Source organism: Mercenaria mercenaria, chromosome 12 (assembly GCF_021730395.1).
Source record: "Mercenaria mercenaria strain notata chromosome 12, MADL_Memer_1, whole genome shotgun sequence".
NCBI lineage: Eukaryota > Metazoa > Mollusca > Bivalvia > Venerida > Veneridae > Mercenaria > Mercenaria mercenaria.
In genome coordinates, this window is record NC_069372.1 from 41,075,883 (window position 1) to 41,101,339 (window position 25,457).

At 36.6% G+C, this 25,457-nt stretch overlaps 1 protein-coding gene across 2 annotated transcripts in view; it reads left to right on the plus strand.

Annotated features, from left to right (window-relative positions):
• Window positions 1-576: 576 nt before the first annotated feature.
• LOC123533278 (protein hobbit-like) overlaps window positions 577-25,457 on the plus strand; it is a 37,391-nt gene continuing 12,510 nt past the window's right edge. The window contains exons 1-15 of one of the 2 annotated variants that reach the window (XM_053519826.1): window positions 577-682; window positions 1,090-1,156; window positions 4,643-4,822; window positions 5,924-6,076; window positions 6,813-6,891; window positions 7,916-8,085; window positions 9,033-9,203; window positions 9,641-9,739; window positions 10,786-10,875; window positions 15,709-15,774; window positions 16,116-16,213; window positions 17,980-18,060; window positions 19,983-20,437; window positions 20,882-21,013; window positions 23,449-23,573. In XM_053519826.1, coding sequence (XP_053375801.1) covers window positions 654-682; window positions 1,090-1,156; window positions 4,643-4,822; window positions 5,924-6,076; window positions 6,813-6,891; window positions 7,916-8,085; window positions 9,033-9,203; window positions 9,641-9,739; window positions 10,786-10,875; window positions 15,709-15,774; window positions 16,116-16,213; window positions 17,980-18,060; window positions 19,983-20,437; window positions 20,882-21,013; window positions 23,449-23,573 — 1,995 coding nt within the window. In that variant the 5' untranslated portion in view covers window positions 577-653. The remainder of the gene's footprint in view (window positions 683-1,089; window positions 1,157-4,642; window positions 4,823-5,923; window positions 6,077-6,812; window positions 6,892-7,915; window positions 8,086-9,032; window positions 9,204-9,640; window positions 9,740-10,785; window positions 10,876-15,708; window positions 15,775-16,115; window positions 16,214-17,979; window positions 18,061-19,982; window positions 20,438-20,881; window positions 21,014-23,448; window positions 23,574-25,457) is intronic. The other variant, XM_053519825.1, reaches the window with a different exon arrangement.

Consider the following 25,457-nt stretch of genomic DNA (forward strand, 5'->3'; position numbering starts at 1 on the left):
AAATTGGTGAGAATGTTCACCTTTATGATATCTAGGTCAAGTTCAAAACTGGGTCACATGCGGTCAAAAACTAGGTCAGTAGGTCTAAAAATAGAAAAACCTTGTGACCTCTCTGGAGGCCATATTTTTCATGAGGTCTTCATGAAAATTGGTGAGAATGTTCACCTTGATGATATCTAGGTCAAGTACAAAACTGGGTCACATGCCTTTAAAAACTAGGTCATTATGTCAAATGATAGAAATACCTTGTGACCTCTCTAGAGGCCATATTTTTCAATGGATCTTCATGAAAAATTTTCAGAATAAACGACGTCATACTCAGTTCATGTGGGGACAGGTGTGCGATTCAGGACCATCATGGTCCTCTTGTTAGTTACATAATACTGCACAGATGGATTTACTTGTCCTTAATATATTTGAATATGAAGACATTTTTTTTTTAATTGAGAATTCTTTAGTACAGATTACATTTCCTTGAGAAAAATAGATACATTTATAGAAAAGTTACAGTAAAGTCAGTCTGTACTCTTATTAAGAAAAAAAAAATTAAATTTCCTAAAGTTATTTGTATTGTGCTTTATCAGATAATGTTCCAATAATGTTTTATGTATTATTATTAAAAGTTGGATGTTTCAACAACTGGAAGACCTGTGATGACCAGCTTTTTCCTCAGTGTTGCAAAGTAAGTTATCAGCCTTAAACGCTCAGTATGTAGGATATTTTCTTATATTCGCAGGGGCCTAAGGGCTTGTTTTATTCCTAACAGAGTATTGTCATGTAATATCGTCAGTTGTCAGTTACCACCACTTTAATTATAAGTGTCCATTGATATTACTGCCATAGTCTTTCTTAGAAGTGGAAAGAATTCTGTCTGTCTATTAATGCATCTGTCAGTTTGTCAGTCTAATTGGCAGAAAACATTTACGGTAGCCAACATTAACAGATCTAGACTCTGATATTAAGTTCTGCATAAGTTCAGACATATCTTAACCCTGTTTGCTTGATAAGTGCGACGAAACATGATGTTTAATCAGAGCATGGTGGAAATATGTGCTAAATAGAAAATAAGAACATTTTTGTTGTTGACAGAGTTTCATATCAAAGGTCAGCTACGAAGAAGCCGGATGAACATCTGGAGGAAGACGGCTCAGACACTGTAAGTTTATATAAGCAATTATCCCATTTAAACACTCCAAGTATATATAGGCAATTATATAGGCAATTGACTGTCTTAAGCACTGTAAATGTATTGAAGCAATTATCCAGATAAACAAGAGCTGTCCGTAAGACAGCGCGCTCCACTTTTCGGGGATTTGACAGTAAAATGAATATATGTCTGAATAAGAGATCTCTACTTTAAAAGGAAGATACACCAAGGGACATAATTCCATCAAATACACAAATCTGAGTTATTAGGATTGTTACAACACATGCAGATGATGATAAAGACATATTTTGAGTTTCAAGTCATTATCTTATATAGTACCAAAGTTATGTCTAGAAAAAGAAGTTTGTAAAAAATTTAAGTATAAAAGGGGCATAATTTGGTCAAAAATACAAATCAGAGTTATGGGGATTGTTGCCACACATGCAGATGATGATGATAAAGATACATTTTAAGTTTCAAGTCTTTATCTTATATTGCATTAAAGTTATATCCAGAAAGCGAAGATTACAAAAATAACTAAGTACAAAAGGGGCATAATTCCGTCAAAAATACAATTAGAGTTATGGGGATTGTTACCACACATGCAGATGATGATGATAAAGATACATTTTAAGTTTCAAGTCTTTATCTTATATTGCATTAAAGTTATATCCAGAAAGCGAAGATTGCAAAAAAAATCTTTAAGTACAAAAGGGGCATAATTCTGTCAAAAACACAATTAGAATTATGGGGTATGTAGCCACACATGCAGATGATTATAATCAAATACTTTTAATTTCAAGTCATTATCTTTTAAAGTACCAAACATATGTCTATAAACGAAGCTCTCGAAAAAATTTAACATGAAAATAATTCAAAGTATAACTTCTTGGTGACCTTGACCTTGGGTATAATGGGCCCAGCCCCTGCACATACTTTGTTTTTATGCTGGACAATGTTTATGTGAACTTACAGTATGATATAAGCAAAAGTAACAAAGATACGACAGAAAAACAAAGGTTGCTGAAAAATTTTAACCTTAAAAATAACCTAAGTATAAGACCTTGGTGACCTTGACCTTGGGTATAATGGGTCCAGCCCCTACACATACTTTGTATACTGGACAATGTTTATGTAAAGTTACAGTAAGATATAAGCAATAGTAACAAAGATATGACAAAAAAACAAAGGTTGCCGAAAAACTTTAACCTTAAAAATAACCTAAGTATAACACCTTGGTGACCTTGACCTTGGGTATAATGGGCTCAGCCCCTACACATACTTTGTTTGTATACTGGACAATGTTAATGTGAAGTTACAGTAAGATATAAGCAATAGTAACAAAGATAGGTATGACAGAAAAAGGTAGCCGAAAAACTTTAACCTTAAAAATGACCTAAGTATAACAGCCTAAAGACCTTGACCTTGGGTATAATGGGCCCAGCCCCTACACATACATTGTTTGTATACTGGACAATGTTTATGTGAAGTTACAGTAAGATATAAGCAATAGTAACAAAGATATGACAGAAAAACAAAGGTTGCCGAAAAACTTTAACCAAGAAGGGTCACGCCGACGCCGACGCCAGGGCGAGTAGTATAGCCACCCTATTCTCCGAATAGTGGAGCTAAAAAGTGTTAATATATAAAGGCATTATCCAACTTAAACACTGTAAGTGTATGTAGGCAAGGAAATTATCTGTCTTAAACACAAGTGTATACAGGCAATAATCCAACTTAAATACTGTAAGTATATAGGCAGTCATCTAGCTAAAACACTGTAAGTTTATGTAGCGATTATATGTCTTAAAACCTTAAGTGTATGTAAGAAGTTATCTGTCTTAAGCACTGCGCAGTCACTGAAACGCCACATGTCATCTGGCAATTATCTGTCTTAAACACTGTAAGTCTGTAAACACTATGTGTAGAAATGGCAATTATTGTTCTTAAAAACTGTAAGTGTATAAGGCATTTATCTGTCTTACACACTGTAAGTATATAAGGCAGTTATTTGGCTTAGACACTGTGTGTACAGGCACCTTAAAATTTGTAAGTGTATATAGGCAATTACTCACCTTAAACACAGTAAGTGTATATTGGCAATTGTCCACCTTAAAGTAAGTATATAAAGGCAGTTATATTAGATGCTAAAGATAAATGTCCTTTGATACGCCCATTTGAAAAATGGGACTTATTATGGGAATGCCCCTGGTGGGCGGATGGGCGGGCGGAGGCGTCCACAGACTTTGTCTGGAGCATATCTTGTTCATGCATGGAGGGATTTTGATGAAACTTGGCACAATTGTTCACCATCATGAGATGGAGTGTCATGCGCAAGAACCAGGTCCCTAGGTCTACGGTCAAGGTCACACTTAGAGGTTAAAGGTCAAATTCAAGAATGACTGTCCGGAGCATGTGTTCTTCATTCATGGAGGGATTTTGATGTAACTTGGCACAATTGTTCACCATCATGAGGCGGAGTGTCATGCACAAGAACCAGGTCCCTAGGTCTAAGGTAAAGGTCACACTTAGAGGTCAAAGGATACAAGCATGAAAACTTTGTCCAGAGCATTTCTTCTTCATGTATGGAGGGATTTTGATATAATTTGGCACAAAATTAATGTTCACCACCATGAGACGGAGTGTCATGCACAAGAACCAGGTCCCTAGATCTAAGGTCAAGGTCACACTTAGAGGCCAAAGGTCAGATACAAGAATGACTTTGTTCAGAACATTTCTTCTTCATGCATGGAGGGAATTTGATGTAACTTGGCACAATTGTACACCATCATGAGATGGAGTGTCATTCGCAAGTCCCTTCTTTAGAATTACTTCCCTTTGTTGTTACTATAAATAGCTATATTGTAACTTTTTCATTACTAGTCGTAGGGAAAAATCGAGACCTCTTTTCTGTAGTACAACATACATGTTACTTCCAATTTTGAGGTGTATTTTGACCTGTCTCTACCTGGTATGGATTTTTGTTTGGACTTAAATTTTTTTGGTTTGTTTAAGATTAACTCCCTTAGTTGTTACTATAAATAACTTATATTGTAACTTTTTTATAACTGACCTTAGGGAAAAACCAAGACCACTTTTCTGCGGTACAACATAGATGTTACTTTTAAATTTTAGGTGTATTTTAAGGTATCTCTACCCGGTAAGGAGTTTTTTTGTGGATTTAGAAAACAAAAGAATTAAAATGATTACTACACAACCACAGAATTAAAATTCCATTTGCAAATACAGGTGCTAGTGTCAAGAAATTTGCTATGACGGGTGTATATTGTGACATTCTGGCACTCTTGTTCTTTAGTGAGTTGCAGGGCGCGTACAAGTTGCAGAAAGACCAGTGAAATTCTGTGTTGGACGTCCTGCTGAAGCTATTTGTCAAGCACAGTCTGTGCTACAATCAATTTATAAATAAATAAGTATATATAAAGACAGAACAGCTTGTAAATGGTATGTAAAATACCTCTGTGGTTATCTTTACAGAAAACCCCCATCCACAATGTACAGGTTTATGATTTGAGAGGATCATGGAACCAGGAGAATCGGACTGTTCTGATTGGTCTGTATGACAGTTATATGAAGGCACAGTCACTGAAGCGTAACCTTTCATCAGAGGCCCTGAAAGGGTTCAAAGTAGAGGGAGGTGGGAATGCTGCTAATAGTGTAAGAATGCCTAAGTTTTTGTTTTCAAAATTATTGAATACAGTTACTAGTTGTTTGAAGAAGTGACGTTCTAAGATACAAAATGAGCATCCGCATCTCCGCAGTCTGGTCAGCATCCATGCTGTTCGCTAACGGTTTCTCTAATTGCAATAGGCTTTGAAAGCGAACAGCATGGATCCTGACCAGACTGCGTGGATGCACAGGCTGGTCTGGATCCATGCTGGTCGCTAATGCATTATCTTGGTTTTCTCATGGTGCGCCTCAAATGAGCATTCAGCACAGATTAACCAATGTTTTTATTAAGCATTTGTTTTTCTTAAAGTGTATACTAAGGTTTGTGGTTGTTTGAAAGAAGACAGAATTACAAAAGCTATGACAGTGTTAGTATTCCTTAACAATGTATGAAAAAATAGGTGTTACAATCCATCCAATGAAGTTAAAGCAGCTTGTAAATATTGTGTTTAAATGTGTCAAATCAGGTTTAGTGTAATTTCTAATATGAAAATAAGAAAAAAACATAATATTACTCATTTTCATTAAAGCATGGCAGTACTGATGTCACGTCACATATTATTTAGCTTCATATAGGCACTGCAGTAGAGTGCTACCATATTTTGTCTACAGTTTTATATTAAAGGCATTCAAGAACAAAAAAAATGAAGAGCAGAAAGGTTTAGTATTTAATATTAGCACCCTCCAATCTATTTTAAGGAAGGCAAAGTTATTCTTTAGACCTCTAAGCACTCCTTAATTATTCAGCAGGGTGTGTAACCTCTTGCTATGCTTTAATATTATTAAAACGCTCTGACATTGATGTGAAGTGTACCTACTATTTGGTGCCATACATTTGTGTTTAGTGTTTCCCTGTTTCATTTTTGTTTTTGCATAAAAGAAATACTAGATTTGTAATAGTATTTAGGTTAACCATGTTTTAATATATTTAATCACTCAATTGGTTATGCGCTGTATAAAGTTATTCAGTAAGGAGATGCCCTTGTAAAATTATTCCACAGGCATATAACCTCTTGGTCATGTTTAAATCTATTAAAACATGGTTTTGCTATACAGTATTTCATAATGTCAAATTATGTTTTTCTGCAGAAATCCAACATAAAAGGTTCAAACCTTTCAATAGATGCACAAGATGTTGCCACACCGAGTCCCTCTACCAAGATGCAGACTAGTCACGCTCACACTATGCTAATGAAGCTGGTGGCTGAGTCAGACAGTAAATCTGTTGCTTTTACAGAAGAAGTATGTTTTAACCCTTAGCCTGCTAAATTTCTATAATGGACTGGTCCATCATTCAATTTGGGCAATACCATTTATTATTCGAAGGGGTGTTTACTGAAAATTTACTGACTGAATAGCGAACAGTGCAGACCATGATCAGACTGCACGGATGTGCAGGCTGATCTTGGTCTGCACTGGTCGCAAAGGCAGATCTACTGCCGCCAGCAGGCAAAGGGTTAATGGTTTTTTGATTGATATATAAACAGTAAATCCACCAAGGGCTTGGGGTGGGGGGGTCTCTGTAGCCAAGTAGTTTAGGTCACTGACTTGGAATCACTTGCCTCTCACCAGTGTGGGTTCAAGACTTGCTAGGGGTATTGCATACTCCATTTGAGAAAGCTGTCTAGCTTATGGAACGTCAGTGGTTCTACCCAGGTGCAATCTCAGTGATAAAATAGTGCACAGAAGGGCACCTGGCGCCTTCCTCCCCCATCAAAAGCTGGAAAGTCACCATACGACAGTAAACCAAAATAAAGAAAAAAATTAGTAAATCCACTATATTAATTTTATGTTCATAAACACTTACTTTCCTTGATAGAAAATGAGGTACATTGAACTAGAATTTTCAGCAAGAAGCACTTCCCTTAACCTACATTTACATGTATTGTAGCCTGTTTAAATTGAACTCTTATAGGAATTTCCAAGATTAAATAAATTACCATGATTGTCCTTTTAAAGATTGAAAAATGTGTTTCAGCCATCTAGCACAAACATGGATCAGTTACAAGGAGTTGCTGCATGTCAGAAAGACGATGTCATCCAGAAAAAATGGCTGAGTAAGCATTTTTCTTTCTCATAAACATTTTAGCGTGTGTTTCAATGATTTTCTTTTATTTGAGTAGACCTCAAGTTTTTGTTTTCTGTGAGCATGTACTTGAGCCTGCCAGGTGATCTATGCAGAGTGCAAAACTATCAGTCAGTAAGTTGCAGGTTCAAGTCTTGATTGAGGTATACTTTTGTGTGATAATTGTCATGTTTTAAGATCATTTAGCCTCTGATTGAAATGAGGGAAGGGTCAATTTAGTGTAGTAAGGAATATGTTAATACTGGTAGTGAATCCCGGAACATTGGTTAGTTTGACTGATCACGCCATAAAACTTAAAGCTGATAATTAGTTGAGTATGGATTGAGAACATGCTTTTTCTTCTGTTTTCTGAGCAACTTAGCATTTTCTGTCATGTGGCCAAGTTTAAATTTGTCTCTGACTTTGTCCCCTTAAGTTCTGTCTTTGGACCATAGTAAAATTGTCTCCTTAAGTTCTGTCTTTGGACCATAGTAAAATTGTCTCCTTAAGTTCTGTCTTTGGACTGTAGTAAAATTGTCTCCTTAAGTTCTGTCTTTGGACTGTAGTAAAATTGTCTTTATAAGTTCTGTCTTTGGACCATAGTAAAATTGTCTCCTTAAGTTCTGTCTTGGACCGTAGTAAAATTGTCTCCTTAAGTTCTGTCTTTGGACCGTAGTAAAATTGTCTCCTTAAGTTCTGTCTTTGGACCGTAGTAAAATTGTCTCCTTAAGTTCTGTCATTTGACCATGTTTCAATTTGTTTCTTGAAGAACAAGACTTCAGTGTGAATTTGTCACCTTAAGTTCTTTCTTTGGACTTAACTTAAATTGTCCCTTTGATTTCTTTCATGTGACCATGTTTAAATTTGTCATAATATGTAGGTCTGACATGTGAATAAGTTTGTTCTGTCACACAAACAGGTTTATATTTGTCTTAGAAAATAGATTGTGCATCATGTTACATATGATATGAAATATTTTTTGTTACTTATGGTGTATATTTTCTGTTGTTTTGTAGTTGAGTTACATAACAGTCAGCTGATAGTGAAAGGTTGTGAGACACTTGGGTTTGTCATCGTGGCCGCTGCCAAAGCCAAAATATTGTCATGTGATCACATGCCTATCTGGGTACGAGACAATCAGCTCCGTAGCAAGGATACATGGGTTGGATCTCTAGATTGTATGCAGGTAAAATTGAAGTAAATTTTAAAGAAAATTTTTGAAGGGAGAAGACTAAACTTACATTCATTGAAGTGTGGAGGGTATGTAATCCATTTGTAACTTAATCCAAATACACTTTTTACTGATGTGGGGGCCTCTTTGACCAAGTGGCAAAGATTGCTGACTTCAGTGACTTCAAATTACCTGCCCCTTACCAATATGGGTTCGGGCCTCACTTGGGGTGTTGAATTCTTCATGTGAGGAAGCCATCCAACTGGTTTACAGAAGGTTGGTGGTTCTTCTTAGGTTGTTGCCTGTGATGAAATAATGTACGGAGTGGCACTTGGGGTCTTCCTCCACCATCAAAGCTAGAAAGTTGTCATATGACCTAAATTGAGTCTGTGTGACGTTAAACCCAACAAATAAAGCTCTTACTGATACAGGGGAACCCCTCAAAACCAAAAATCCTAAAGGTGGAAACCTTTCTAAACAGTTTTGTCAGACAGACATTAGTTCCTTCTGTTGAAAATATACTCTCTAATCCAGCCGAGATTTTTTTGACGGTTTTTATAGCCGTTACTTGGCTATATTTCCAATGCCAAAAAGTATGTATTTTTCCCAAAATGGGTGCAGAAATTCCCAGTCTACATTCTGAAAAAAATTTCATAAAAATTGCACGAACATTGACCAAATTATGGACAATTTTGTAATGGCAGTATGATAAAGAGGTTGTACAATGTGAAACAAGTGTGTGAGAAAGTGCTTAAACACATTCTTACTACTGGTATATCCTATGGGACTAAATATTTCCCAATTTGCAACATTTATGCATAAAAATTCCCAATTTTGGGGGTATAGGCTATGTTCCCAAAACAGCAAGAAAAAACTCTGTCCAGGCACCTTTCAATATATTAGTTATGGGGGATTTGGAAGTCTTAAAAATTCATATGCATGATTTTTTTTTGTCCTTTCAGTACTATGCTACAGTTGACCCAGAACATGAATTTAGTGATGACAATATTCCATGGTTGTCCAAGACTCATGTTGAGGACAGGTCTGAACCTGAACTCTCCAGTCTGCAAGAGATGGCAGGAAGTGGGCACAGTGTTGGCGGAGTTGTCAATATCAACTACGGTGGAGTACATGTAAGTACTCAGTAATATTTAACCCTTACCCTGCTAAATTTCTATAATGAACTTGTCCATCTTTCAATATGGACAGTACCATTAACTGTTAAAAGGGGTGATTACCAAAAATATGCTGACTGAATGGCGTACAGTGCAGGTCATGATCATTGCTTATGGAAGGTTGGTAGTTCTACCCAGATGCCCGTCCCTGATGAAATAATGCATGGAGGGGATCCACAGTCAAAGCTGGAAATCCCATATGACCTAAAATTGTTTCAGTGCCATGGCTAAACCCAACAAAGTAAAAAAATAGTTATAACACAAATACTCATGTCATAAGAATTCTTCTCACGCTAGTAAGGCTGTTGCAGAGAAATTGCTTACTAAAGCCTGCATGAATATCACCCAATAAATACATGTAGTAATATATTGAGATGATTATGTTTTGCTTTCAGGTACAAATGCAGAGAATCATATCAAGATGTAAATGCCAGTTCTTCTATGTAAATTATGGTGAGGCAGATCCTGTCTTACTGCAAGAAGTACCACCACCTGTAAGTACAGTGTGTTTAAAGCCATATGTCAACATTTTTATGCCATTGGTGTCAAAGACCGGGCATACAGGATTTGAAATGTAGGTCCGTCTGCCGGACTTTCTTGTGTATCAATGTTTCCAGCCAATTGCAATGAAACTTGGCATACATCATCAAAATGAAATTGACATGCACATATTATTGTTAATTTGTTGTCTGCTTATTTTTGTCCTGAATTACTTTGAATCATTAATATTTGTGGGAGGGAGACTAATTTTCATGGTTGAGTCAATCTACGAAATTTAATCCCAACGAACAAGTGAAATTCCCATTCATTTTATGTTCAAATGTTGAAATGCACAAATTCATATCCCCATGAAATTGCAGTTTTGACAAAAACCATGAAATTTCATGCCCACGAAATTTAATGATTTTACAGTATGCCAACTTCAGCATGCCTTAGCACAAAGTACTTTTGGTGAGCTGTTGTAAACTCATGTAGGCCATCCATCTATTCGTCATTAGTCTGTCCACATTTTTCTTCAAATGTCATCTCGGTGGAAGCTGATGAAATTTGACCAGGATATTCCTTGGATGTTCCTCTACAATTTTTTTTAAAGAATCTTATATCATGCAGAAGGGGAAAACTTGAAAAATCTTCTGAGAATTAATTTAGAAATAATTTCACACAAATTTTGATGATTGTTAAAACCATGGCTTCCATTTTTTCTGTTTGTAAGTAGTAGGAACTTTGAAAAATCTGCTTGTGAGAAACATGGGATATTTGTTTAACATTTGACACTTTATTTTAATATGTGCAGATGCTTTTGTCAACAGTCAGTTCTGTAGTAAAACTGTTGGAACTATTTTCTTTTAAAAATTAAATTGATGATATGGTATCGAAACAAAACAGCATACTTTGTCAAATGACATTGACCCAACCTTGAAAGAGTTGTGTTGTAATTGTTAAATTTTTTCAATTTTCAGTATTGAGAATACCAATTTCTGCAGTCTTCTACGATACTTCAAAGTTTGCATTTCTCATTTGTATATTTTGTTTGTTGTAGCCATCCGATGATTCTGATATGATGCAGAGAGACGAAGGAGTGGATACATTTACCCTGTTACATCATGATCTCAATGTTGTCACTAACTCTGTAAGTTATTCCAGTCTTCACATTACAACCATGCTCTGTGTTACATCATGATCTCAATGTTGTCACTAACTCTGTAAGTTATTCCAGTCTACACGTTACAACCATGGTCCATGTTACATCATGATCTCAATGTTGTCACTAACTCTGTAAGTTATTCCAGTCTACACGTTACAACCATGGTCTGTGTTACATCATGATCTCAATGTTGTCGCTAACTCTGTAAGTTATTCCAGTCTACACGTTACAACCATGGTCCATGTTACATCATGATCTCAATGTTGTCGCTAACTCTGTAAGTTATTCCAGTCTACACGTTACAACCATGGTCCATGTTACATCATGATCTCAATGTTGTCACTAACTCTGTAAGTTATTCCAGTCTACACGTTACAACCATGGTCTGTGTTACATCATGATCTCAATGTTGTCGCTAACTCTGTAAGTTATTCCAGTCTTCACGTTACAACCATGGTCCATGTTACATCATGATCTCAATGTTGTCACTAACTCTGTAAGTTATTCCTGTCTACACATTACAACCATGGTCTGTGTTACATCATGATCTCAATGTTGTCACTAACTTTGTAAGTTATTCCAGTCTTCACATTACAACCATGCTCTGTGTTACATCATGATCTCAATGTTGTCACTAACTCTGTAAGTTATTCCAGTCTACACATTACAACCATGGTCCATGTTACATCATGATCTCAATGTTGTCACTAACTCTGTAAGTTATTCCAGTCTTCACATTACAACCATGCTCTGTGTTACATCATGATCTCAATGTTGTCACTAACTCTGTAAGTTATTCCAGTCTTCACGTTACAACCATGGTCTGTGTTACATCATGATCTCAATGTTGTCACTAACTCTGTAAGTTATTCCAGTCTACACGTTACAACCATGGTCCATGTTACATCATGATCTCAATGTTGTCACTAACTCTGTAAGTTATTCCAGTCTTCACATTACAACCATGCTCTGTGTTACATCATGATCTCAATGTTGTCACTAACTCTGTAAGTTATTCCAGTCTACACATTACAACCATGGTCCATGTTACATCATGATCTCAATGTTGTCACTAACTCTGTAAGTTATTCCAGTCTACACATTACAACCATGGTCTGTCTTACATCATGATCTCAATGTTGTCACTAACTCTGTAAGTTATTCCAGTCTACACGTTACAACCATGGTCCATGTTACATCATGATCTCAATGTTGTCACTAACTCTGTAAGTTATTCCAGTCTACACGTTACAACCATGGTCCATGTAACATCATGATCTCAATGTTGTCACTAACTCTGTAAGTTATTCCAGTCTACACATTACAACCATGGTCCATGTTACATCATGATCTCAATGTTGTCACTAACTCTGTAAGTTATTCCTGTTTGCACATTACAACCAAGGTCCCTGTTACATCATGACCTCAATGTTGTCACTAACCATGTAAATTCTTCCTGTGTACACATTATAACCATGGTCTGTCTTACATCATGACTTCAGTGTTGCCACACACCATGTATGTTATTCCTGTCTACACATTATGACCATGGTATGTGTAACATCATGATGTCAATGTTGTCGCTAACCATGTACTAAGTTATTCCTGTGTTCACATTATGACCATGGTCTGTGTTACATCATGATCTCAGAGTTTTCACTAACCATGGAAGTTATTCCAGTTTACACATTATGACCATGGTCTGTGTTATGTCATGATCTCAATGTTGTCACTAACCATGTAAGTTATTCCAGACTATACATTAAGACCATGGTCTGTGTTACATCATGATCTCAATGATGTCACTAACCAGGTAAGTTATACCTGTGTACACATTATGACCATGGTCTGTCTTAAATCTTGATCTCAATGTTGTCACACACAATGTAAGTTATTTCAGTCTACACGCTACAACCATGTTCTGCGTTACATCTTGATCTCAGTGTTGTCACTAACCATGTAAACTATTGCAGTCTACACATTATGACCATGGTCTATGTAACACCATGATCTCTATGATGTTACTAAGTTATTCAAGACTACACAGTATGACAGTATCAGGCACCTTGGTAGAACTTGCCATAAGTCGACTTGATGACTTCCTTACATGAAAGACATCCATGCCCCAAGTAAGGCAAACACACAGTAGTTAGAGGCAGGTAATTCAAACTCTCTAACTTTAACCACTTGGTCTTGGAGGCCCCAGACCACAGTGAATATAAGTTTTTAAATTTTACACATTATATCCAGTCTATTTGTGTTACGTCAGGATCTTGGTGTGTTCTGTAACTATGGAAATTCAGTTTACACATTATGTCCATGGTTGAAGTTACGTTATGATCTCATGGTAGCTAATCATGCAAGTCTACACATTCTAACCACTGTCTGTGTTACAGTTGGGTGACTAACCATCATGTAATTACTGTTTACACATTATGGCCATGGTCTGTGTTATATCATGATATCAGAGTGGTCACTGACCATGTAAGTTATTCCAGTTTACACATTTTGACTATGGTCTTGAGTTACATCATAATCATAGTGGTCATTAACTATGTAAGTTATTCCAGTTTACACAGTCAGCCATGGTCTATATTACATCATGATCTCATAGTGGTCATTAACAATATAAGTTATTCCAGTTTACACAGTCAGCCATAGTCAGTGTTACATCATGATATCAGAGTGGTCACTATCCATGGAAGTTATTCCAATTTACACAGTCAGCCATGATCTATGTTACATCATGATCTCAGAGTGGTCATTAACCATGGAAGTTATTCCAGTTTTCACAGTCAGCCATGGTCTATGTTACATCATGATCTCAGAGTGGTCATTAACAATGTGAGTTATTCCAGTTTACACAGTCAGCCATGGTCTATGTTACATCATGATCTCAGAGTGGTCATTAACTATGTGAGTTATTCCAGTTTTCACAGTCAGCCATGGTCTATGTTACATCATGATCTCAGAGTGGTCATTAACCATGGAAGTTATTCCAGTTTTCACAGTCAGCCATGGTCTATGTTACATCATGATCTCAGAGTGGTCATTAACCATGGAAGTTATTCCAGTTTTCACAGTCAGCCATGGTCTATGTTACATCATGATCTCAGAGTGGTCATTAACCATGGAAGTTATTCCAGTTTACACAGTCAGCCATGATCTATGTTACATCATGATCTCAGAGTGGTCATTAACTATGTGAGTTATTCCAGTTTTCACAGTCAGCCATGATCTATGTTACATCATGATCTCAGAGTGGTCATTAACCTTGTAAGTTATTCCAATTTACACAGTCAGCCATGGTCTATGTTACATCATGATCTCAGAGTGGTCATTAACTATATGAGTTATTCCAGTTTTCACAGTCAGCCATGGTCTATGTTACATCATGATCTCAGAGTGGTCATTAACCATGGAAGTTATTCCAGTTTTCACAGTCAGCCATGGTCTATGTTACATCATGATCTTAGAGTGGTCATTAACCATGGAAGTTATTCCAGTTTTCACAGTCAGCCATGGTCTATGTTACATCATGATCTCAGAGTGGTCATTAACCATGGAAGTTATTCCAGTTTTCACAGTCAGCCATGGTCTATGTTACATCATGATCTCAGAGTGGTCATTAACCATGGAAGTTATTCCAATTTACACATTCAGCCATGGTCTATGTTACATCATGATCTCAGAGTGGTCATTAACCATGGAAGTTATTCCAGTTTTCACAGTCAGCCATGATCTATATTACATCATGATCTTAGAGTGGTCATTAACTATGTGAGTTATTCCAGTTTACACATTATGACCATGGTCTTGAGTTGCATCATTATCTCAGAGTGGTCATTAACCTTGTAAGATATTCCAGTTTACACAGTTAGCTATGGTCTATGTTATATCATGAACCGCCTCGGTAGCCTAGTGGTAGAGCGTCCACTTCGAGTGCAGGAGGTCGCGGGTTCGATCCCCGCCCACGTCATACCAAAGACATAAAAAATGGTACTAGTAGCTTTCTTGCTTGGTGCTCAGCATTATGAGGATAGCGCTAGGACTGGTCAGCCCGGTGTCAGTATAATGTGACTGGGTGGGGTATCATGCCACGTGTCTGCGGCGTGATATTCCATTGAGGTAGCACTATGAATTTGGGCATTGTGCTCACTGCTACAAGCAGACACCATCATTTATATGACTGAAAAATTGTTGAAAAAGTCGTTAAACCCGAACACACACACGTTACATCATGATCTCAGAGTAGTCATTAACCATGTTAATTATTCAAGTTTTCACATTATGACCATGGTCTATTCAGTTGTTATATCATGAGTTAGGACTATTCACATTGCTGCTTTGTGATTCACATTTTTACATTAATTCAAAAACATGAGAGTTGTAATTTAATGATAAAAGTGGATTCAGAAGCAAGATTCACTATATTCTTTTAGTTGTGTATTGGCAGAAATTTGCCAAGGCTTGCATTTTGTCGGAATTCAGAAACTGAAATATTGTTGCAATATGCTGGCTGAATCAAATTTGAGCCGCACCATGAGAAAACCAACATAGTGCATTTGCGACCAGCATGGATCCAGACCAGCCTGCGCATTCGTGCAGTCAGGTCAGGATCCATGCTGTTCCCTTACGGTTTCTCTAATCGCAATAGGCTTTGAAAGCAAACTGCATGGTTCCTGACCAGACTGCATGGATGCGCAGGCTGGCCTGGATCCATGCTGTTTGCTGGTCTGGATCCATGCTGGTTGCAAATGCACTAATGTTGGTTTTCTCATGGTGTGGCTCATTATTATTTACTTTTCTACATTTCAGTTGCAGTATAAGATCATTTTGGACATTGTCAACAATCTTTTACTTCATGTAGAGCTTAAGAAAAGGGTGAGCATTTCATTAAACAATTTATATCACAAACAAATAAACTTAGTTATGTGAAACAGAGGGGTATAATAAGATACTGAGAAATTATTTATATTTGGCTGGGGACTACTTTTTGTTGATTTTATGGTGCAAAATTTTCACCAATTTTGTGATTTAAAGAAATACATGAAAACATCAGCCAGTGTAAATTTCCATGTTTGCCAAGACACTTTAAAGTCAAGTAAAGAAAAACAACGTTAGCTTTGGCACTTAAGTTTTTGGTCACGCAACATCTGGAATTGGCAAACAACAAACTTTTTGACCTGTGAATGTAACAACTTATACAATATGTCGTGTTGCAGGAAGCTACAGAGAAGCTACAGAGCATGAGGTTCCAGCTACAGCTGTCGAGAGTGGAGGACCAGAAAACACCAATCCTCTCACTGCAGGAAAGTGTCAGGTATGAGTTATAGTGGTGATTGGTCCCAAACTCTTTTCCATTTATTAGCTCATCTGATTTTTTGAAAAAAAATGATGAGTTATTGTCATCACTTGAGCGGTTGTCGGCGTCGGCGTCGGCGTCGGCGTTGCCTGGTTAAGTTTTATGTTTAGGTCAGCTTTTCTCCTAAACTATCAAAGCTATTGCTTTGAAACTTGGAATACTTGTTCACCATCATAAGCTGACCCTGTATAGCAAGAAACATAACTCCATCTTGCTTTTTGCAAGATTTATGACCCCTTTTGTACTTAGAAAATTTCAGATTTCTTGGTTAAGTTTTATGTTTAGGTCAAATTTTCTCCTAAACTATCAAAGCTATTGCTTTGAAACTTGGAATACTTGTTCACCATCATAAGCAGACCCTGTACATCAAGAAACATAACTCCATCTTGCTTTTTGCAAGATTTATTGCCCCTTTTGGACTTAGAAAATCAGTTTTCTTGGTTAAGTTTTATGTTTAGGTCAGCTTTTATCCTAAACTATCAAAGCTGTTGCTTTAAAACTTGCAACACTTGTTCACCATCATAAGTTGACCCTGTATAGCAAGAAACATAACTCCCTCCTGCTTTTTGCAAGATTTATGGCCCCTTTTGGACTTAGAAAATATCAGATTTCTTGGTTAAGTTTTATGTTTAGGTCAACTTTTTCTCTTAAACTATCAAAGCTATTGCTTTGAAACTTGCAACACTTGTTCACCATCATAAGCTGACCCTGTACAGCAAGCAACATAACTCCATCCTGCTTTTTACAATAATTATTGCCCCTTTTGGACTTAGAAAATCATTTTCTTGGTTGAGTATTATGTTTAAGTCAACTTTTCTCATAAACTATCAAAGCTATTGCTTTAAAACTTGCAACAGTTTTTCACCATCATAAGTGGACACTGTACATCAAGAAACATAACTCTATCCTGCTTTTTGCAAGAATGATGGCCCTTTTTAGACTTAGAAAATCATGGGTAGGACAATATTTCTATTACACAAAAAAAAATCAGATGAGCGTCAGCACCCGCAAGGCGGTGCTCTTGTTTTCTTTGTTTTGACCACTAGAAACCTCAGATAATTTTAGCATTTTGATCATTCTGTTTGCAGCCTTGAGTAGGGCTGTCATTGATTGGGTCTTAGGCGTATCGACGATACCGATATATCAGAAGACAAATATCGACGATACATCGATATATTGATTATTAAGTTAGATTAACGACCTATTTGTTCATATGCATACAATATACCTTCCTGTAAATGCTATTTTAAGTTTTATTGCCTACTTTCCATATTTCTGTTTGATTGTGTTGTATTTGTATTTATGAAATAAAAGAAATACATAAAAATTAATAACATCTTTCATTTTTATTTTGCCTTCACTCCTTTTTTGCATTTATCCAAATTTACAACTTTTTGAACTTTAGTTGTTTTTTAGGGTCTGAGTGTTTATTTGGGTAGTTTTTTTCTCTCTGTAAAATATCAATTTTTGAAAATGGGAATCGATAATCGATCGACAAAAAAATATCGTTGATGCATCGATATCGTTTCTATCGATGACAGCCCTAGCCTTGAGTGATCATAATTTTACTGTAATTTATCAAAAGCTTTTTATAATGTTGTTTACTTTAAATGTTAATGCATTAAAAATTTGTATACATTTATCTCCCTTTAATAAATTTGTTGTATTGGACTGTACAATATTTGAAGGAACATAACCAAAGTAACAATTACTTCTGTTTTTAGGGAACAAACAGAGAAGTATAGGTATTACGAGAGAGAATTGTTTCACATTATAAAAGCCATGGAAGAAGAAGAAAATGTAAGGTAGGATTCAATCCAGTAAACTATCATATCTGGCAAGTCTCAAGAAATAAGCACGAGCCTCACAAATATTTTGACTGCCTCGTGAATCGCCAAAAAACAAATAGGAATGACATATAGTTTGAAAATTTTTTAATTTCTTACTAGTTCTACAAAGTATGGATGAATACAATTTTGTTTGTTTTGGATTTAATGCCGTTTTTCAACAGTATTTCAATTATGTAACGGCGGACAGTTAACCTAACCAGTGTTCCTGGATTCTGTACCAGTACAAACCTGTTCTACGCAAGTAACTACCAACTTCCCCACATGAATCAGAGGTGGATGACTAATGATTTCAGACACAATGTCGTTTATCAAATAGTCATGGAGAAAATACTCCCTGCCCGAGGATTGAACTCGCGATCCGTAGACCAAGGATACAGGAAGTCCTTTTGAGCCAGTAGCTCACTGAGTCTAATTTTAAGTTTTAGAAACTTGGAATCAAATATTATAAAAAATAATTACAGTGCTTTTTTTACAAGTTTCCTAATACATCCAAGTGAAAAGGAATATTGTGGTATATGTTTGTAATGTCATGATATGCCATGGGCTTGGATTCTTCTTGATTTGGATCATTGTGAAATCATTAATTATTGTTGGGCACTATTTTTAGTGGATTTTTAGCTCACCTGAGCAATGCTCAGGTGAGTTTTTCTGATCACTCAATGTCCGGCATCTGTCTGTCGTCTGTCTGTCCATCAACATTTAGCTTGTGTATGCGATAGAGGCTGTATTTTTCAACTGATCTTCATGAAATTTGATGATAATGATTACCTTGATGAAATCTAGGCCGAGTTCGAAAATGGGTCATCTTGGGTCAAAAACTAGGTCACTAGATTAAATCAAAGAAAAACCTTGTGTATGCGATGGAGGCTGTATTTTTCATTAATCTTCATGAATTTTGGTCAGAATGATTACCTTGATGAAATCTAGGCTGACTTTTTAAATGGGTTATCTGGGGTCAAAAACTAGGTCACTAGGTCAAATCAACGAAAACCCTTGTGTATACGATAGAGGCTGTATTTTTCAAATAATCTTCATGAATTTTGGTCAGAATGATTGCCTTGATGAAATCTAGGTTATCTTCGAATATGGATTATCTGGGGTAAAAAGGTAGGTCATTAGGTCAAATCAAAGAAAAACCTTGTGTATGCGATAGAGGCTGTATTTTTCAATTGATCTTTATGAAATTTGGTCAGAATTATTGCCTTGATAAAATCTAGGTAGAGTTTGGTTATTGGTTATCTGTGGTCAAAAACTAGGTCACTAGGTCAAATCAAAGAAAACCCTTGTGTATGCAATAGAGGCTGTATTTTTCAATTGATCTTCATGAAATTTGGTCAGAATGATTGCCTTGATGAAATCTAGGTCAGGTTTGAATATGGGTCATCTGGGGTCAAAAACTAGGTCACTAGGTTAAATAAAAAAATACTTGTGTTTGCTCCAATTTTAATGATACTTGGTCAGAATATTTTTTCCATGCAATCACTAGGTCTATGTTTACACTGTTATGGTGTATTATGGTGTGTTTCTCAGGTGAGCGACCTAGGGCCATCTTGGCCCTCTTGTTTGGTTTAGTCAATCCATGAAACTAAATCCAAACAAAGCAGTAAAATCCTAATCCATTTTATGTTCAAAGGTCAAAGTCAGTGAAATTTTATCCTCACAAATTAGTCATTTTGGCCAAAACAACAAAAGTTTTTGCCTCTGAAATTAAAAATTTTCACAGTACACAGTATTGTCGATATACGTTACACGTTACAATTCTGAAAATGATTAATGGTTTCATTCAGACAGTTGTAATTGTTCTGGTGAACTTTTACTTATTATTTAAGGATTGTTTATCATGTAAAGTTATGAAGTTAGTATGATTGTGTTGACAGTTATGCAGCAGACTTGATTGAAGACCAGGAGAGGCTGGAGTGTAAGTTACGACAATGCAAGGAGAAAATCAACAGTCTGAATGAGGAATTGTCCATACGAATCAGTTGTTTTAAGGAGAGCCAGCTTCAAGTTCAGGCAACGTTACAAACCAAACAGACACAACAGGCATACGTGATCAGGAGGAACGAAGTTTGCTTCAAATTTGCTCAGTGGCGTTTAACCGAACCAGATGGACAAGTAGGAATTGCCGATTTAGCATTGAGGAATTTTGTATACACAAAGGTGAATCGAGATAACGATACTTGGAGTCATCAGGTGGAACTTGGCTGGGTCAAGGCCACTAATTTATTGCCAAATTCAATATACAAGGATGTGCTTGCACCACGTGACCCACCTGGTCGTGATGACAACAGACAGATGACCTTAAGAGTGCTATGCACTGAACGTCCTCCAGGTAAAAATGTAGAAATATTGTATTCTTTGGAATTACTTGCTTCATTTCTGTATTCTTAGCGAAGCATTTCAAGATTAGTCCTTTGTTGATAATACCTTTAAAATACATATACAGTCGAACCTTAGCTAAAGACCACCACTAAATAAAGGCTGCAACTACAAAATCTTGCTTATCAAGGCCACAGTTTTCCTGTTTAACGAAATAATTTTAAATAGTAATTAAGCCTGTAATTAGAGACCACCTGTGAACAACGGACACATTTTATATTCCAGGTGTGGTCTTTATAAAAAGGTCTGACTGTGTCTGTACAGCCTACATAGGTAGACATTTGTAAATGCTAATAATGATTTAATCCTTTAGTAATGGTCAAAACTTTCTTATAATGTTACTTATGAAGTGTTTTAGCAATTAGTTGATAGAGATACCATTATAACAATATTTCAGTGGGTGGAATAGCAGTAAAGGAACATTTTGAGGTGAACCTAGTACCACTTCAGATACAGATGACATACCAGCTCTTTAAGAAGGTCATGGAATTCTTCTTCCCTGATAAAAACATTGACAACGAGGACCAAGGTAAGGTTATAGAATTCTTCTTCCCTGAGAAAAATGTTGACTAAGAGGACTAAGGTAAGGCCATGGAATTCTTCTTCCCTGATAAAAAACATTGACAACAAGGACCAAGGTAAGGTTATAGAATTCTTCCCTGAGAAAAATGTTGACTATGAGAACCAAGGTAAGGTTATAGAATTCTCTTTCCCTAATAAAAATATAAACATTGAAAACCAAGGTAAGGTCATGGAGTTCTTCTTCCCTGATGAAACCTCAACAATGAGGGCCAAGGTAGGATCTTTAATTGCTTCTGTGATAAAAGCATCAACAGTGAGGACTAAGGGAAGGTTATGAAATTTTTCTTCCCTGATAGAAGCATCAGCATTGAGGACCAAGGTCAATTCATGTAGTTCTTCAGTGACATAACATGAGGACAAAGGCTGTATCTTGGAGTTCCTCTTCTTTAATACAAGCATAACAATGAGGACTAAGGTAAGGTCACAGAGACCTTCTTTGATTAAAACATCCTCAATGAGGACAAAGGTAAGATCATGAGGTTATTTTCCCTGATAAAAGCTTCAACACTTAATACCATTGTAAGGTCATGGAGTTCTTCTTCCCTGTAAAAAACAATGAAAATGGAGACCAGGGAAAGTTCATGGAGTTCATCTTCTCTGATAAAACATTGATATTGAGGACTAGGGTAAGCTTATAAAGTTTTTCTTCTGGGATAAAAAGTTCAACAGTGAGGACCAGGGTAAGGTTTTTATGTAGTTATACCCCCACAAAACGAAGTTTGGGGGGTATATAGGAGTGAGCTTGGCGGTCGGTCGGTCCGTTGGTTTTGCATGGTTTCCGGATGATAACTCATGAAAGGCGTGACCGATTTAAATAATTTTTGGTACACAGGTGTAACATCAGAAAATACAGGTCAAGTTCGAATTTGGGGTCAGTAGGTCAAAGGTCAAGGTCACAGAGACCCTGAACAGTTAAACGGTTTCCGGATGATAACTTGAGAACGCTTGGGCCTAGGATCATAAATTTTGGTACACTGGTGTAACATCATGAAGTGCAGGTCAAATTCGACTTTGAGATCTGTAGGTCAAAGATCAAGGTCACAGTGACTCGGAACAGTTAAATGGTTTCCGGATGATAACTTGAGAACGCTTGGGCCTAGGATCATAAATTTTGGTACACAGGTGTAACATCATGAAATACAGGTCAAGTTACTTTGAGGTCAGTAGATCAAAGGTCAAGGTCATAGTGACTAGGAACAGTTAAATGGTTTCCAAATGATGACTTGAGAACGCTTTGGCCTAGGATCATAAATTTTGGTACACAAGTGTAACATCATGAAATACAGGTCAAGTTTTACTTTGAGGTCAGTAGGTCAAAGGTCAAGGTCACCTTGACTTGGAACAGTTTAATGATTTCCAGATGATAACTTGAGAATGCATGGGCCTAGGATCATGAAAATTGATAGGGAGGTTGGTTATGACTAGCAGATGACCCCTAATGATTTTGAGGTCAGTAGGTCACAGGTCAGGGTCACAGTGACCCGGAACATTTAAACAGTTTTCGGACAATAACTTGAGAATGCTTGGGACTAGGATCAGGAAACTTAATCTGGAGGTTGGTCTTGTCAAGCAGATGACCTGTATTGATTTTGAGTTCCAAAGGTCAAAGGTCATTTAAACCTTTTATTGACAATAACTTGAGAATGCTTGGGCAGAGGATCATGAAACTTCAAAGGGAGGTTGATCATGACTAGCAGATGACCTCTATTGTTTTGTGGTCAGTAGGTCAAAGGTCAAGCAAGTTTGGCTTTGACATTGGCTTATTCTGTGACAAGGCCATATTGTGGGGGTATAATTCGTCACTCCTGTGACAACTCTAGTTTTTATTTTTTCATAAAAGAAAGGACTGAGGTAAGGTCATGGAGTTCTTCTCCTAGATATAGTTATAACAATGAGGACCAAGGTAAGGTCTTGGAGATCTTCTGATAAAAATATTGACACTGAAAACCACGGTAAGATCATGGAGTTCTTCCCTGATAAAAATGTTGACATCATGACAAGTTAAGCAGACAATGTTGTTCTTCTCCTTTATATGAACAAAACAGTGAAGACCAAGGTAAGGTCACTAGTTAGTATGTTGAGGGGGCGGGGGGGTTAATATTCCCTGAAAATTATTACTTTAACCACTCCATGCCATAAATAGTGTAAAAAAACGACAAAAAAAAATGAAAAAGAAAACAGCAAATGAGCTACTCCCACTGAGTTGTTATTTAAAGAATTTTATCAATTTGCATTTGAAAGTGACATCTAGCAAAGTATAAGCAAAAGATAGATGTGTAGAAACCATTTAAAATATCTTCTGATAGAGAGATGAAGTCCAGCTGCATGTAAATACCTGTGTTACTAAATGGAAGTTTCTTCAAAGCTTTGTGGACCTTTCAGATGATGATATGGAAGGTGCAACAGCTTCAAAGTCATTTTCAAAATCTGAGAAACGATCAACACAGAAAAAGGAAGTGAAAAGATCGCCATCTTTCACAGCCACAGATGATATAGATAAAATGAAGGTAGGTAATTCTGACAGAATTTTGGTTACCATGGTAACCAAAGGAAAAATTTTAAAAATCTTCTCTTCAGAAAATCTCTTTGTTTCGTTTTCAAAATAATTTCACATCATTGTTTCTTGTGTGACCTGCCAATATTTCTTGCAAGCTTTGTTGATTTGTTAAAAAACATGATGGCCAGCGGGCAAAGCTAGTTTTCTCTGTATCTGTATGGAAAACATTGAAATTCATTTCCTCTAAAACCACTGGTCTGATATGAAAATAATTTTACTATAATGTTTCTATGGTCATCCACTCAAATTCCTTCAAGCAATGTTGATTTGCTAAAGAACATGACTGCCATGGGTGGGGCTAGTTTTCTTTATAAGGATATATAGAATACTTCTCTGAAACCACTGGCCTGGTTTTTAGCTCACCTGAGCCAAAGGCTCATGGTGAGCTTTTGTGACCGCTCAATGTCCGTCGTCCATTGTGTGTCGTCCGTCGTCCGTCCGTCAACATTTTATAAAAAAATCTTCTTCTTGAAAACCACTGGGCCGAATTACACCAAACTTCACAAGAATGATCCTTGGGTTTCAAAATATGCAGAACTCTGGTTGCCATGGCAACCGAAAGGAAAAACTTTAAAAATCTTCTTGTCCAAAACCGCAAGGTGTAGAGCCTTGATATTTGGCATGTGAAATCATCTTATGGTCCTCTATCAAGATTGTTCAAATTGTGCCCCTGGGGTGAAAAGAGGCCCCACCCCGGGGTCACAAGTTTTACATAGACTTATATAGGAAAAAACTTTAAAAATCTTCTTGTCTAAAACCACAAGACCTAGGCCTTTGATATTTTGTATGTAGCATTGCCTTGTGGTCCTCTACCAAAATTGTTCAAATTATGCCCCTGGGGTGAAAAGAGGTCCTGCCCCTGGGGGTCTCAAGTTTTACATAGACTTATATAGGAAAACAACTTTAAAAATCTTCTTGCCTGAAAATGCAAGGCCTAGGCTTTTGGTATTAAGTATGTTGCCTTTCCTAGTGTTTCTCTACCAAATTTGTCCAAATTATGTCCCTAGGGTGAAAAGAGGCCCTGCTCTTGGGGTACCAAGTTTTACTTAGACTTATATAGGAAAAAAAATTAAAGATCTTCTTGTCTGAAAGTTCAAGGCCTAAGCCTTTGATATTTGGTATGTAGCATTGCCTGGTGAATCTCTGACAAGTATGTTCAAATTATGCCCCTGGGGTGAAAAGAGGCCCCACCCTGGGGGTCACTTGCTATAATGATGAGTTATATAGAAAGAAATACTTAAAAAAAATATCAGATCATATTTCCTAGACTGTTTAATTATAATTACCTGATGACCCCAAGCGATTAGGGATCACTTGACTGTGACCTTGACATACTGACCTACTTTCTTGTTTTTTAAGATACAGCCTTGAAATTTGGATGACATGTACAGTTTTGCACACTGATCTTAAAACTGACTTTCAGTTACCATGAATGTGACCTACTGATCTACCTTCTTAATATTTTAGCATCTGTTTGCCATTTGAAACATGTGGCTCTTATTACTCAGGTGAGCGATCCAGGGTCATCATGACCCTCTTGTATAATTACTTCATACCAATGTTCTTTGGATGACCTTCTGTTAAACTCCTCTAAGCCATGTTGTTTAGGATTGCATGTTGAGTTTTCTCTGTAGTATATATGAAACACTTTAAAAAAATTCTCTTAAGAAACAACAGGTCCAGCTCCAAAATAATTGAAGAAAATTATCTTAATCAAAACCAAGATTCATGTTACAAATGGGTGTTTTATTAATTTTACTAAAGGGTTTGTTTACTTTATGACTTTATGTGCCATTTTCCTAGTCTCTGAAGTGTTCAAAATTAGATCATACCC